Source organism: Lygodium microphyllum, chromosome 22 (genome assembly GCF_053477565.2).
Source record: "Lygodium microphyllum isolate KBCC chromosome 22, Lygodium_microphyllum_v1.1.10, whole genome shotgun sequence".
Taxonomy (NCBI): Eukaryota; Viridiplantae; Streptophyta; class Polypodiopsida; order Schizaeales; family Lygodiaceae; genus Lygodium; species Lygodium microphyllum.
In genome coordinates, this window is record NC_141156.1 from 63638218 (window position 1) to 63654250 (window position 16033).

Genomic DNA, 16033 nt, shown 5'->3' on the forward strand with positions numbered 1-16033 from the left:
CGCGCGCGCGCGCGCACACACACACACATACACACTCATTGTAAATAGCGAACAAGAGAGGAGAGTGTTGGAATGCCACATCCACTAATGTGAGAATGGAATAAAAGTACAATCTCTAAGATACTAAAGTACCACACTCGAAGTGGATTTTCACACAGGAAAAAAACCCTTCTCTAGCTAGAAGGTGAAGTGTAAGGAAGCGTTCACAGTAGAAAAACAGAGAAACATGATAGTGTAATGCATACATTTCTTGGATAAAAGACCCTTGAGAGCAACTTGCTAACATTGATGAGGTTATCCTAGATGCATCTCTTGTTTCTATTGTCTTGGTTGGTGTACTTGAGTCGTATTAGAGTTGCCACTAAACTCTGCTTGCTAGCCAAAGGGAATGTCAATGCATACACATCTGACGAGTTGGTTTCACTGCTATCGCAAGAGAAGCAATCAAGGGTTAATCGCCCCAATATGAATATGGATAATCAAGCATTTACAACTAGCCGTAAAGACAAGGAAAAATCATGGCAACAAATACATTCTATGGACAAAGACAAATTAGCCTCTTCTTTAGATCCTCAAAGCACTAAGGATGAAGGTACCAAAAAGAAGAAATGCAACTATTGTAGGAAAAATGGCCATGTCAATGAGAAATGTAGGAAAAGGATTGCTAGTGAGAAGTAATTGGGTATGATGGTTACTGAAAATTTAGCCAATGTGAAGGATGGAGAAGCACATTTGACTAGTCTCATGCCTTTGTTGTGCATTGTTTTTATGATTCTTCATCACATGCACAGTGTTTTTCAGTGGATGAAAATAAAACTACATGCTATTTTGAAGCGGTGCTTCAAAGCACATTACCTCTTTTTGTAACTTCTTTGTATCATATGCAAATGTACAAAAGGGGGGACTCCATCATATGTGCTAACAATGCCTCATATGCAATGAAAGGCATTAGCCAAATTCCCATCGTAGCACTAAATGGGAGTGTTATCATGCTTTGAAAGGTCTTGTATGTGCCATGCATAAATAAAAATTTACTTTTAATCCAGTCATTGCATGTGCTAGTGTTATGGTTAAACTCTATATGGATCAATGCAATGCCTATGATTGTAGTGATGGGATGACCTCATTATCATAGGCATATTATGCAATGGCCTCTATTACCTGGACTTGTATGAGAGGAGAGCATGAGAGGATGCATTACAGGTTGATGCCACTATTATGGATGACACCGAGTTGTGGCATGCTCCATTTGGTTATCTCAAATATGATAGTTTGCTTCGCTTGAGAAGCAAAAATGTGGTCCTTGATCTTCTTGTGTCAACACCTACTCATAATGAATATGAGAGTTGTGTACTTTGCAAAATGCATCATGTCTTATTTTTCAAAAGTGGATCTATTTATGTTGATCAGAAATTTCAACTTGTCCATAGTGATATTTGTGGACCCAAGCACTTCAAATTCATGGAGGGTTGTTTGGTATTTTGTAGATTTCATCAATAACATGGCCCGTCGTTGTTGGATATATACATTGAATCACAAATAAAAGGTCTTTGCATGTTTTAAAACTTTTTTGGCCTTGTTTGAAAATGGGAGTGGTTGCAAGCTGATTAGTCTTCGTATCAATCGAGGAGGGAAATACTTATCGTGCAAATTCAATACGTTTTGGTGGAAAGGGGCATTATACATTAGTATACTACATCTTATACACCTCAACAAAACGATGTGGCCAAAAGGAAGAATTGGACTCTCATGAAGATGGCATGCTGTATGCTTTCACACAATAAGCCACCCCCGAAATTTTGGTTTGATGCTACTATGTGTGTAGCATATGTGCTGAATTGAAGCCCCACCAAAGTATAGAGTGATTGTATGCTGCTTGGCATGATTGTAAACTAGTTGCAACCCATATGGGTGACTTTGGTTGTTTTGCATATGCTCTGGTTACTTGGTACAACAACCAAAAAGACATAAGATTCAAGCTAAAGCTATCAAATGCATTTTCATTGGTTATAGTACAAAGAGCAAAGAGTACCCTTTGTGTTGACCCTCTACAAACAAAATTTTGTGTGAAAAGATGCGGTATTTCCTGAAAATGCAGGTTAGCCCTTTCACAACTGTAAAATCAGCCACTTTTTGTTCCAATGGATATGTTCAACAACTTATTGCCTTTGTTTCAGCAAGGTGCACCTGATAATGGTCAGCTATAGCTACCTATTGAGGGAGTGCAACAACAAAATCAGCAATCAAGAACTTGATATTCAGCTTATTGATCAGGACATTGTTCATGATGCACTTGGCAGTAATGTGTCTTGCCTCTTGGCAACCATGCTATATTCACAAAGTGGGTTTGCAAAGTTAAACACAGATTTATTGGTAGCATTGATTGCTACAAGGCATGTCTTACTGCCAAAGGGTATGCTAGTAGCATCATGGGATTGACTATGATGAGATGTTTGCATCCACTTCACGTATAACTACCATTCACAGTGTTATTGATTTAGCTGCCCATTTTGATTGGCATGTGCATTAGTTGGATGTGAACAATGCCTTTTTGAATGGTGATCTACATGAGGAGGTTTATATCATTCAACCTTTTGGCTTTGTTTAGAAAGGGTCAAAGGCCAAGGTGTGCCAGTTACATAAGGCTTTGTATGGTTTGAAACAGGCACCTAGGGTATGGTATGAGAAGATACATGCTTACTTGATTGCTCTTGGGTTCAGTAACTCACATACTGAGAGCACGCTATATATTCATAGGAATGGATTCTCTATGTGGCTCACTTTGAGGCAAAATGCATTGGATGGGATATAACCATACTCTGTAGTTGGTATAATTGTGGATAAGGTATTTAGCTTAGACTAAGGTTTTGGGTCTTTGCCTATTTACACCATATGAGTGTTTAGAAGGATATCTGAACATCTTGTACTTAGGTCACCAATTTTTTTGTGCATCAGGCATGCACAGACACTCTCTTTCTGTTTGTGTAATCTAGGTCAAAAAATATGTTTAAGCATGCTCTCCCATATTCACCAAGTAGTATGTCCTTTCAGTGTCTCCAAATATTCAACTTTGATGTGCTTAGGCTGTTTTTTTGGAAGTTAGGCAAGTATGTAGGCTTATACGTTACTTTAGCTCTAAAATAAGGCCTTGAACACTCCACTCTTAGAGTAGGTATATTTACAAATAATTAACCAAAAAAATCTCAACTAAAACATACATGCTTCAAAAAAGCGTTGACCATGCCAATAATGCCCTAAACATGTTTATGGTATTCTTTGTGATTACTGATATGTTTTCTGATTATGTGTTTGATTTAACATTTACTGGTTAGGACTCAAAAAATAGGACTCCACATTGCTTAGGATATGAGCAGCCCCAAATTTCATGGAGCAAATGTACAAGAATGAAGTAAAAGAGGAAGAGGTGGCTTTCTATCATGAATTAGTAGCGTGTAACTCAAATTGAAATTCTCATACTCAGAATGTAATATAATGAAATTACGTTTAAAAAAATTGAACTTAGATCTTAAATATATTGATAGCAGATGCACAAACTGTTGAGTGAATGAGATTAGAATGTGAGGTGAAGCATGACTGAAAATGAAGAGCTGAAGAGGGTGATGGATTCTTGCACTTGCTGCAAACAGACCCTGTATTGTAGTTGTGGGCCAAAGTTTATGTGTGGTATATGAACAAGGGCGTGAGTATCTTCTCATGTTTTGAATACACCCTGCTACGATGTGGTGAATCATTCCTGGTTTGGTGTGAAGTTACCTAGGAAAATATTATCTTATGATATGGTGCTAGAAGCCTCTAGCTTCATCTTATCCTCTCAGATGTTATCCTTGAGTAACCCTTGATCTTGTACTTGGCTTGTGCATTGGTTTATTATCATTCATTTCATTCTTCTTAACATACATTTGGTAGTTATGTTGCTTGTACTTTGTGTGCCCTATATTGGCCCTCTTATTCTAACTTATGGCACTAGATCCTCACATTGTAAGAAAGCTAGGTGCTTTTGACACGTAGAGTTATTGTGGATATTTGGGCTTTTAACAGCACACAGCTAACATTTGATGTCTCAGTTGGCTTCACAAAAGAAATCTTTATCAAACCCCTTTGATCTACTTTCCCTATCCATTGAGGCTCTGAGCGAGTGGTTCAGTCATCCTTTTTCTTGAAGTCTCAACACCCTTGTCCCAAGGCCTTGGAAAGGCGTATCTTAATCAATCAGACAACCAATTGGTAAAGTTGGCTAGCTCTTATCTAGGTGAATATGCTATTGAGAGAATGACTAGTGATCCATTGCTGTCATCATAGCTAGAGCTAGTGATAGCATACACTTACAATTTGTATGAGTCAAATTCTCTTTGTGTTGCTCCTCTTGATGTGTAGATTGTTAGAGTTGGACAGTTGGACATTTCTTGGATAGGCAGGAGCAGTCGGAGCAGATGACACGTGGCAGTCAGGTTGGACAGGCCGGTCACAAAGCACTGCTGTCAGTGGGCTGCATTCAATGTCACCAGGTGGTGATACTTTTTGTAGTTGCTTTCCTTATTTACTTATAGAAATATTTTATTTTTCTTTTCTTTAGTTGCTGTTAACATCTTTTTACCCCTAGAGTTCTCTTGGATTAAGCCGGGATCTTTGCATGGCCAGAAGAGGCAGCCATTGGGAAAAATTGGACTAATGGTTTGTATGAGCCTTAGGACTGGTTCCATATTGAATGGGCACTGAAGAATAGAATGCCAGTGGTTTGGGATTGTGTGCTTAGCCACTGGAGATGGTGCAGGACAATGAGCCTGGCCAAGACAGAAGATACACATGTGAGAATGCTCACGGAATAAAAGTCACTGCAACTGAGCCACATTACACTTTTTGATGTGGTTGTAATGATAAAAGTTGCTTAGAACAACTTGAGGAATGCAGGGGTCGCCATTCCTAAAATTTAGGGAGTTACTATTTTTAGACCCCAGAATCTGTTCACGTCATTATCTTCGTTTTTGCAGGAGGATTAATTCTCTAGTCTGTGCTGAGGTCGAATTTTGCACCGATCATGGAGAATTTTAGACCGGAAGGTTTAAATGGGAAAATTGTTACATGTATGCCATGTGGCACAAATTCCCAAAAGAGAGATAGAGAGCATTAAAAAAAAAACGTAATAGGCATAAGGGGCAGATCTGAGAATGAAATTTTGAGGAGCTGAGGGTAGATTGCTGCAGTTTCATTAGCTATGGAGAGTACTTCTTCGTCTTTGACTCATGTACTGAGGTAGAGCTTGCTTTCTCTGGTCAACTCTCTCTCCATTCTCAGAGGAAATGCTTTGCATGATGGGCTGATTCCATTGAAGGTACAGTTCTATGTTTTCTTTGCACTTCTGCTGAGGTAAGAGCCTCACTGTCTAGGTTCAGGAGTAGTTGTTGGCTTCTCCAATGTAGGAACTAAAGAAAGTAATGACCATGCCACACAGGAACAGGGTTTTTCAGCTCTGATTTAGTGCTGTTCTGAACATGCTGGACAGTAAGAACAATGAATTCAGAGTTCTGCAGACTGCAATTCTGCACATGAATCATTGAGTTATGGTTACAGAAAATGCTTTCCTAAAAGGGATGCTGATCTGGTCATACTGTACTATCCTTATGCAGTTGGGATTTTCTCAGAAAAGATGAAAATCAACTATTCACAGGTTATGTATTTTGGAACATTTCATTTTTGCAACTTCCCATCTTTTAATTGATAAAGAAATACCGAGAGGGGCGCTGGTCTTTGGGGCCAATCTGGTGTTGAGCGAGGGAGTGAGGTCTCTGTTTGTGTGTGTGTGTGTGTGTGAAAAGACCAGGTATTAATTAAAAGAACTACCGCTTTATGTGAGTCATAGACCGGTTTTATCCGACCTGGTATTTTCCATCATTTCTTGCTGGCCTATTTATTAGCCCTGATTTCAATAGTCTTCCATAGTTGTGCTTCCAGATTTCAGAGTGCAGACCATGGAGACTACCCTCGGGGCTAACGGAGACTAAGATCTTTGAGGTGGAGACATATGTAGACATTCTCTCTGCACTCGTGTATATTTTTACATTCTTATACGGCATTCTTCACTGCAGATTTTCTGCGTTTCACTCTTTCTCTCTCTCTCTCTCTCTCCTCTCTTTGTTCACTCTTTGTCTTGGTCATTCGCTTTCACATTGCTTTACTCTGACATGGTATGAGAGCATTGAAGGACTGTTGACCTAGGGTGGATCCATCTGAAGAGGAGATTTCGGTGCGACACAAGGCTACATTTTCAATGTTCAAGTACGAGTAGGAGGGCTGCACATTAGAACAAGAGTGAGGCGAGTGTGGGCGTGCGAGAAAGGAGAAGATTTGTTGAAGCTGTTGTTGGTTTTTTCTATTAGAGAAGGAAGAAGGCTGCATTTTAGGCCATAAAGTGTAGATTTTACATTTTTATCGCCTCCGACGGGTGAAGGAGGAGCGGGACGAGCAGTCAAGAGCCCTAGTAGGCTGTATTTTCACTGTTAGAGGGGGTTGTTTTTTGTGTTTTGTGCAGACATTGTAGGTGGAGATGTCTTCTAAGGCCGAGATGGAGTTTCAGACGATCATGGACCGGAAGGTGCTTGTCTTACCGGGTCTTCCTTCAGATCAAAAGCTCGATGGTGAGAACTATTGCATTTGGTGGGTCATGATGCTTGCCATTATTGGAGTCCTATGATTTGGCAGAGCTTGTTACGGAAGCTATCAATCGTCCTTCTTCGCAAGACGAGTCAAGGCTCTCTTTCAGTGAGAAGGCGGAATGGGTAAAGGCTTAGACACATTGGGATAAACTCAATGCTCGCATTCACTCGTTTTTATTTCTCTCATGTACTATAGCTGTTATCTCTCATATAGAGCATTTAACGGTGGCTGGAGAGATATGGCTGGAGTCGGATCAGATGTATAATCGAATGACCGTCATGAAGCGAGTTTATTTGGGAGTGCAGATGCAGACCACGAGTGTCAACAAGTCATCATCTATGCGGGAGCATATTAACAAGCTGAGGCAGCTTCAAATGCAAGTACAAAACAGAGGGAAGGTGATTACTTTTGAAGACATGGCGATAACTCTTCTTTCACAGTTACCACCCTGTTTGAGTGGTTTTTATTCCACCTTGATTGCTTCCAGGCAGTTTGAGACTCTTGCGCGGGAAGAGTTGGTTCCTATGGTGCTGGACCAAGAGGAGCAAGTAAAAGGGACCGATGCTTCTAAATTTGAGGCCCTGGTTGGCTAGTCCTCTCAGAAGAAGGGGAAGGACCAAAAGGAGGATAAATCCAAGAAGGACAAAGAAAAGGAGTCTACTTGTCACATGTGTGGCAAATCAAGTCACTGAAAGAAGGATTGCCCCGACAAGGAGAAGAAGGAGAAGAAGAAAAAGGAGAAATCTTCAAAGGATTCCGAAGTTTGGCTGCTCTCTCATCAGCTGCTTTCCTCCACTTGGAGGTGGTTGAGGATTTGAGCTTGACGGCTTTTGATGTTGGATTGATGGCCCCATATACTTGAGAGTGGATTGTTGAGAGTGGTGCCTCACGGCACATGACTTATTCTTCAACAGGTGTTGCTCATTTGCGGCCTTTCGTATGGCCAGATTCTCATTGGTGACAGTTCGTCTATTCCTATATAGGGACAAGGAGATATGTATTTTATTCCAGATGGACGAGGTAGTGCCCATACATTTGAGGTGCTTTATGTGCTGGCCTTGGGTTGGGACGGGCAAAGTGGAGGAGAGTGAAAACTTTATTAATGGCTTCTTTTGTTGAGACGGAGTGCTTCACTAAGTCTGAGGCTTCTTCTAGAATTCTGGGCTTCTTCTGGAGGGTTTAGGTGTTGCCATGCACAAGGAACTATGCACCTCCAGGTTGTTGTTGAGAGTGGTTTGATGAAGGAAGCCCACCGACATCCGTTTCTAGTACATAACAGAAACTCTACCGAATTCTCTTCTTGAAAAAGAAAAAAACTGTTAAAAATTTTAAAGCCTTAGGAAGCGTTGCTTTTACAAGAGCTAGTTGGGTTATAGTAGAAGCACTTGAAATGTAGCACTAACAATGTACCACCTAAGCATGCTTACATCCACCATAGAGTAAGTCAAGACAGTCAGACAGGTTTTGCCCAAGACCGGAGCATCCTGGACAATAACTTCACCTTTTTTGAGGCAGTGACCCAATGCAATGGCAAGGGATGGCAGTCCTAGACTTTGAGAAAGCCTATGACATGGTTGTTTGGGACTTGCTAGAGGATACCATGGCACGACAAGTACTATTGGGCTGTTGTGCCCCACGTGGAACATAAGGTATGTGGTTGTGTACCTTTGCTCATCCATCTAAAGCACAAGTGTTCCCCACTCTATGCTGGAAATAGGATTTTTAAGAAATTCAACTGACTTATGCCTGTAGATTTTTTGCACTTGCTACTATGCAAAACACGTCTAAGGCCAATCTCACCTTCTCTAGCATCACCACATCATCCTCACATGCAAGATTGTGTCATCTGCATAGTTTGATGCCAATACCTCTATCTCTATCCACACAAGCAGCCTAAGACCCCTCAACCCACTGACTCTTGAATGGAGAAAATAAGACATTGCCTCGGTAAACAGATGAAAAAGGTACAGAGCCAACCAGTACTCCTGTCTTAACTAATTTCTCTACGTGGAATCCTCTCCTTTTGTCCCTTCTATGGTCGCCCTGCTACTGTTAGTCCTATAAAGGGCTAAGACACCACTTATCCACGCAGATAGAGCTATTATGGTCAATAGCTGTTAATAATGGCCACCTAGTATATCACTTTCTCTTGGTGCATCTTGTTAGTATACGTATCTCAATTATACCACCTAGTTCAAAACTTTCTATTGTCCAATTCAGGAAGGTCTAGGGATTATTGAGCCAAAGTGGCATGGTAGACTATAGGCACAGTTAAGAGGGAGGCTAGGGGATCATGGATCCAGAGTGTGGAAATCAGGCCTTGCTAGGCAAGTTGGCAGTCCTGGAAGCTTCTCCTTCAGAAGGGCTTCCAGGAATATCTACCATGACTTGGGGGGGGCTGGAGGCCCTCTTTGAGATTGATCTTCACCACAGCACATATAATTCTTGATTCTCTTTTCTGTCTAGTCTGTACATGCTTGGCAGCGCATGCATAAGCTGTTGGAGTAGGACCTCCTGAGCTGTCTTGTCAGGAAGAGATTGATAGGCAACACGTTATCTGGAATGAGTAGATTAGGGATAGAGAGGTCTTGCAACAGGGAGCGTAAGCACATTTAGTGTGCGACTTGGGAGGTTGACCCTACCCATTCCATGAGAGTTTGGAGGGACATCTACAAGGACGCAAATGTGGATGTTCTCCAACAGGTGGTAGCAACCAGGAGGGGAGTAGGGGCTTGGTGATTGGAGATTGATGGGGCGATCCCACAGGAATGGCTTGCCCTCGTCTATAAAACTGGTTTACAGTTGGAGTAGCCCAACTCTCACTAATGGCCATTGTAAGTAGTAGTATTGTTTCTACTACCCTTCACCCCTGTCCACAAAAAAAGAAAAAAGGAAAAAACACTTTCTTTACTGCACAGGTGGGTGGTAGGCTAGCCTTGGTTAGAGGGTAGTGGGGCCTGGCTTTTTCTTACCTCTCTTGAAGAGGGGTCCGAGTCATACGATTGCAGGGGAAAATTTGGAAGTTGGACACACACCTGGCTTGGTCAGACATAATGGGAGTTGCGATTGTGGATTTGGAAGGGCTGAGCCTTGGATGAGTTGGAAGGAGATCAAACAAGATTGGAGCTAGCTTGCTTCTTTAGTCTCACAGATGATAGTGAGTTTCTTTGCTTACAAAACGCTAACTGGCTGACATATATTGATACATGATAATATGGATTTGCCTCCACCTATAGTCAACACTGGGTAGAACACAACATCATGGACTCCTTTAGACACTTTCTGGAGATGCCCATGGGATAGTTGGCAGCCAAGGAGGGTCTCATACTTCCTTTGGTTAGTGGCCTATGGGAGACTAGCTGTAGGCAGCTGGTTGATTTAGATGCAATAATGTTGGGTTCGACTCACGCCTATGCTCGCAGAGGAGTGTCGGTGATCTTCAGTAGGACATTGGGGCACTTTTTACTCTCTGTACGAGACAGTTTTAGGCACTTATCGTGTATCACACTTTTTGGGTGTGAACACCCTCTTACAACCCTAAGGTTTAAGGGTTGTACTATGTACTTGCACCTCACACTTAAGATTATTGCATTGGGTGTCGTGCTCTCATACTCTACATTGTTAAGTGTACTCTCAATTGAGCTTTGATCTCTTCTTCCTCGCATTTGGTATCAGAGCTGGTCCTCAGCTCTCAGCTCAGCCAGTGGCCACCATCTCTAGCTGAGCTTCTTGGCCAGTCCAGCTGAGTTCGCCACCAGTAGCTCCAGTTCGTCCGTCTGCAGTAGGTCCGCCACCAGCAGCACCAGGACAACCTCCAGCAGCGCCTCTGCTCCCAGGCAGCACCTCTGTCTGTACTGCCACCACTAAATGGACTAGACTTGAATCTGCCAGCCTCCAGCTCCTTGCCTGCCTGCTCTAGTCCTGTGCTCAGTTGCCGTATTGCTGCTAGCTCGCCTTTGCTCTCTGGCCCTGGTCTGTGCCAATGCAGTCCTGTCCGCCACCACAGCAAAGCTCCAGCTGCCTCCTCCAGTAGTCAGCTGAGCCATGAATGCCACTGCTAGATCCATCCGCCTGGTTAAGCTCTGCACCGGCTGTATCAGAGGTAAAAAGGAAAAAGTCATCAATTTTTAAATTCAGATTTACTTCTCTGGAAGGTGCTTGTTGCCCAGGCAGGCATTCACAGTTCCAGTACATGTCAGGGATACAATTACTGCAGAGATTTTGTGCATTTTGGGCCAAACATTTGGGGCTTTTGCAGTTAGCTCAGTGATTGACACATGTACATCTGTGACAGTCTGAAATAGACTGATTTTGTGCATTTTGGGACAAGAAATTTTGGGGCTTTTGCATTTTTAGTGTTGCTGAGCATTTATTATACCTTGGACAACGTGCATTTCAAATAGTTTTGATAGATGTGATTAAATTTGCTAATTATAGCAAAGTACTTGCTGTAATTTCTGGAAATTCTGAGATTTCTAGGTTGGTCCAGCTTGAGATATTGCTCTTTTGCTCTCTGATCAGCAACATTTATCATGGCAAATTAGGGAGGTGATGTATTTACATACGTATCCAAGGAGGATAGGTTGGATGGTAACAACTATTCCCTCTGGTTCATGATGAAGAATGTGCTGATTGTGAAGAATCTTTGGGATTATGTCAGCGGTGAGGAAGTGAGGCCCGGAGTTGTGGCTCCTACTACTCCTCCAAGAGGACGTGGACAACACACAACTCAGCTTGTACAGCCCGCTCAAGCTCAACCACTTCCCCAAAGGTCAGTAGTACAAAAGGCATGGGATACACGGAATGCACAGGCTTTGTCGCTGATTGCATCGGTAGTTCAGGGGTCTATCATCCCTCACATTCGGTTTGAAGCTTCTTTACGAGAAGCATGGTTGACCTTAGAGTAGATGTTTGCTGGAAAGAATGAGACATGCATCTCTTTCTTGAAAAAAGAGCTTGAGACAGTGAAGATAGATGAGGGTAATTTTATGTAGGATCATCTAAATAAAATTTGGGATTTACGTGAGTACCTTATGAATGTAAATGAGTATTACTCAAATGTGCAGTTGATATCTACTACCTTGAATTCATTGCCGCCCTCGTACTTGGCCTTTCATATGGCCTTAAACCTCACCATGAGGATTTTCCCACAGCCACTTACTTTCCTTTAGTTGGTCAGTTTGCTCTTAGAGGAAGAGCAGACACGAAAGAATAGTGGTGTGGATGTTATAGCCTTTGAGAAGGCTTTTATGTCAAGGCAAAAGGGTAAGTAATCAAGCAAAGAATGCTATGCAGAGCTCCGGGACTTCAGGTACTTCACAAGGCAACAAGAAACAGGGGGGCACACAAGTCAAGAAGGACAAGTGTCACTATTGCAAGAAGCCAGGACACTACATTATTGAATGTAGAAAGCGCATAGCCAAGGAGGGATGTCTGTTTTCTGACGCACCTTCTACTACTACTGAGTTTGCGTCCTTTGTTGCAGATAGGGACTATTGTTTTTACACATGCAGTTATGACTCTTCTTAGGCTGATAGAGTATTTAGCTCTATTGAGGATGGAGCACGTGGTTTTTTGACAATGGTGCTTCTAGGCACATCACATCTCGTAGAGATTTGTTTGCTTCTATTATTGCTGTTGGGTTTCCACTCACGTCTACGCTTACAGAGGAGTGTGGTGTCGGTGATCAGTAGGACACTGGGGTACTTTTTACTCTCGGTACGAGAGGTTTTTTTCCCCATACTTATTGTCTTATTTCGTATGTGCTTATGTCACACACTTACGGGTACTTATCGTGTTCGAGTGTGAACATCCCCTACAACCCTAAGGTTTAAGGGCTGTACCTTGTACTTTTAGATTACACTCTTTCAGTCTATTACATTGGGTGTCGTGCTTTACTCTCATACAGTCTATTGCACTTTGAGTTGAGCTTCGATACTCTCTCCATCTCACATTTGGTATCAGAGCTAAGGTTCTACACAGATTAGCTCTGCTCAGCATTTAGGAGTTCCTGCTCAATCCAGCTCTGTTTGGTGGAAGAACGTCAGTCTTGTCCACTTCTTGCAGTAGCAACCGCCATTGCCTAGCAGAAGGTCATCCTCCACCACCAGCGCCAGCGCCAGTTGCGCCAACCTTCCGCCAGTACTGTACCTGTTGTGCGCCGCTTGCGCCTGGCCCTGCTCCTAGGTGTGCCGCCTTCAGCTCTTCCAGCTCCGCCTGCACCTCTTCCAGTTGTGCTGCCCACACCTTGTTCCACGTCCAATTGTAGCACTGCCTGTACTCGCCAGCTTGCCTGGAAGCTCCGCCTGCACTTGTACCTGCACCTGCGCTTGTTACCTGCCCCTGCCATGCCTCAGCAGGGCCTGTGCCACCACGCCAGCTGCACACAACTACAAGTGCCCCTATATCCTGTGGCCAAGGTAATTTTTTTTTCTTCAAATTACTTTGTTATTCCAAATTCATCTCTGGAAAAAGGGGCTTTTGCCCGAACAAGCACAGAACCTTGAGTACGTGTCTGGGACACAGTTGATGCAAATTTGTGGGCAAATTTATCAGAAATTTTGGGGCTTTTGAGTTTTTTGAAGACATTGGCATATGTATTGCAGTCTCAATCAGTGATAGACTGTTTTGGACAATTTTGGAGCAAGTAAATTTGGGGTTTTTGCTCATATAGTGTTGCTGAACATTGAATGCACCTTGGACCGCGTGCATTATAGACAATTTTGAGAGAGTGTACCTCGGTGTACTAATTGCAGCAAGCTATTTGCTGTAATTTCTGGAAATTTTGAGATTTCCAGGTTGATCTAGCTTGGACATTGCTCTTTTGCTTCTTTTGGAATTGATTATCATGGCAAATCAGGGAGGTGATGCCTTTACCTATGTATCCAAGGAGGATAGATTGGATGGTAACAATTACTCACTTTGGTCCTTCATGATGAAGAATGTACTTGTTGCGAAAAATCTTTGGGACTATGTCAGTGGCGAAGAAGTTAGGCCCGGAGTTGTGGCTCTAGCTACTTCTCCTCTAGGAGGACGTGGATAACGGGCACCTCAGCCTGTTCAGCCTGCTCCATTTCAGCCACTTCCCCAAAGATCATCAACTCAAAAAGCATGGGATACACGGGATGCACAGGCTTTGTCGCTGATTGCATTGGCAGTTCAACGGTCCATCATCCCCCACATTCGTTCGGTAGCTTCTTCACGAGAAGCTTGGCTAACTTTGGAGTAGATGTTTGCTGGTAAGAATGAGATTCACATCTCTTTCTTAAAGAAAGAGCTAGAGACATTGAAGATGGATGAGGGTGATTCTATGTAGGATAACTTGAACAAAATTCAGGACTTGCATGAGCAACTTGTGAATGTTAATGAGTACTATTTAGATGCACAACTGATATCTGCTACATTGAACTCATTACCTTCTTCGTACTTGGCTTTCCACACTGCCCTAAACCTCACAATGAGGATAGCTCCACAATCTATTTCCTTTCTTCAATTAGTCAGTTTGCTTCTAGAGGAGGAGCAAACAAGAAGAAATAGTGGTGTGGATGTCATAGCCTCTGAGCAGGCTTTTATGGCTAGACAGAAGGGCAAAGGAAGCCAAGTAAAGAATGCTTCGCAGAGCTCTGGGACTTCAGGCACGTCACAGGGAAGTGAAAAATAAGGGGGCATGCAAGCCAAAAAGGACAAATGCCATTATTGCAAGAAGCCATGCCACTACATCACTGAGTGTAGAAAGCGCATGGCCAAGGAGAAGGAGTCAGGAATGTTTGTTTTTGATACTCCTTCCACTGCTACTGAGTCTGCGTTCTTTGTTGCAGATTGGGACTATTGCTTTTACACATGTAGTTATGACACTTCTCGGGCTGATCGAGCATTTAGCTCTACTGAGGATGCAGGTACTTGGTTTTTTGACAGTGATGCTTCCAGACACATCACATCTCGCAAATATTTATTTGCTTCTGTTGGTGCAGCTCCACTTGGCAAGTCTGTACAGTGTGCCAACAATGCATCATACTCTGTTAGAGGTATTGGGGAGATTGTGCTCACGGCCATTGATGGCTCTATTCGCTTATAGGATGCTTTGTTTGTGCCCAGTATAAAGAAGAATCTACTCTCTATTTCTTCTTTGGCATGTTGTGCATTGCAGGTCACATTTGATGATGACAGATGCATGGTGAGAGACAAAGAACACATGACTTTGGTCTTGACTTGGCACTTTATGTCATGGGTTATATGAGTTGGATGCTCTTTCAGTTGATCAGTCAGCGTACTTGGCATCCACTCTTACTCTTGCTATGATACAGGCAAAGTTATGGCATGCTCGCATGGGGCATGTAAACTTTGGTAGCTTGATGCTCTTACAACGTACACAGATGCTAGATGGATTACCTCTTCTGGAGAGACCTCTTGAGGACTTGTGTGAAGGATGTATTTTGGGGAAAATGCATCGGTTTTCATTTCCCCGTGATGTTGCTTTCAGAGCCACAGCCAAGTTACAGTTAGTGCATTCTGATGTATGTGAGTCTATGCAAACAAAGTCATTGGGAGGATGTTACTATTTTGTAACTTTTATTGATGACTTTACTCGATTCTGCTTGGTCTATTCTTTGGTAAAAAAGTCCGAATTTTATGATGCATTCTTGGCTTTTGTTGCACTTGTTGAAAACCAATCTGGGTGTAAAATAAAAACTCTCTGTTCTGACCGATTGGGGGAATATATGTCCTCTATGTTGAATTCTTTTTTGAAGCAGAAGGGCATTGTTCATCAGTTCACTACTGCTTATGTATCATAGCAGAATGGGGTTGTAGAGAGGAAGAATCTGTTACTCATGGAGATGGCCAGATGTATGCTGAAAGCAAAGAGCTTGCCACACAGTTTTTGGATGGAAGCCGTTATGTGTGCTTGCCATGTTTTGAACAGATGCCCCACCAAAGCATTAAAAAAAGTTATACCTTTTGAGGCTTGGAACAACTGGAAACCTTTTGTTAGACACTTTTGTACCTTTGGGTGTCTTGCATATGCACACATTTCCTAGGTGCTCAGGAAAAAGTTGGATAACAAGGCTGTCAAATGCATTTTTGTGGGATATAGTAGTGAGAGCAAAGGCTATAGACTCTATGATCCTGTCTCTAAAAAGGTGTTTGTCAGTAGGGATGTACTCTGATGAAAAATCAGAATTATCCCTTGTTGGTTTAGACACATATCAGCCTATCCGTGATGTATTTGAAGGGCTTTTGCCCATTACATTTGGTGTTTCAGCTGGAGTTTCAGCAAGTGAACTTAATGTTCAGCCAGCTGGTCCATTGGAAAATGCAGAAAATCAGCCATTGGTTGATCTGAATATTCAGCAAAGTGCTGAAA

General features: G+C 42.5%; 1 protein-coding gene across 5 annotated transcripts in view; it reads left to right on the forward strand.

Annotated features, from left to right (window-relative positions):
- Window positions 1–16033, forward strand: part of LOC148017229 (choline transporter protein 1-like) — a 172146-nt gene that overhangs the window by 16653 nt on the left and 139460 nt on the right. The window contains exon 2 of one of the 5 annotated variants that reach the window (XM_087663204.1): window positions 3333–3424. The exons of the other annotated variants lie outside the window; for them this stretch is intronic. Coding sequence (XP_087519330.1) covers window positions 3386–3424 — 39 coding nt within the window. The 5' untranslated portion in view covers window positions 3333–3385. The remainder of the gene's footprint in view (window positions 1–3332; window positions 3425–16033) is intronic. 5 annotated transcript variants of the gene reach the window in all.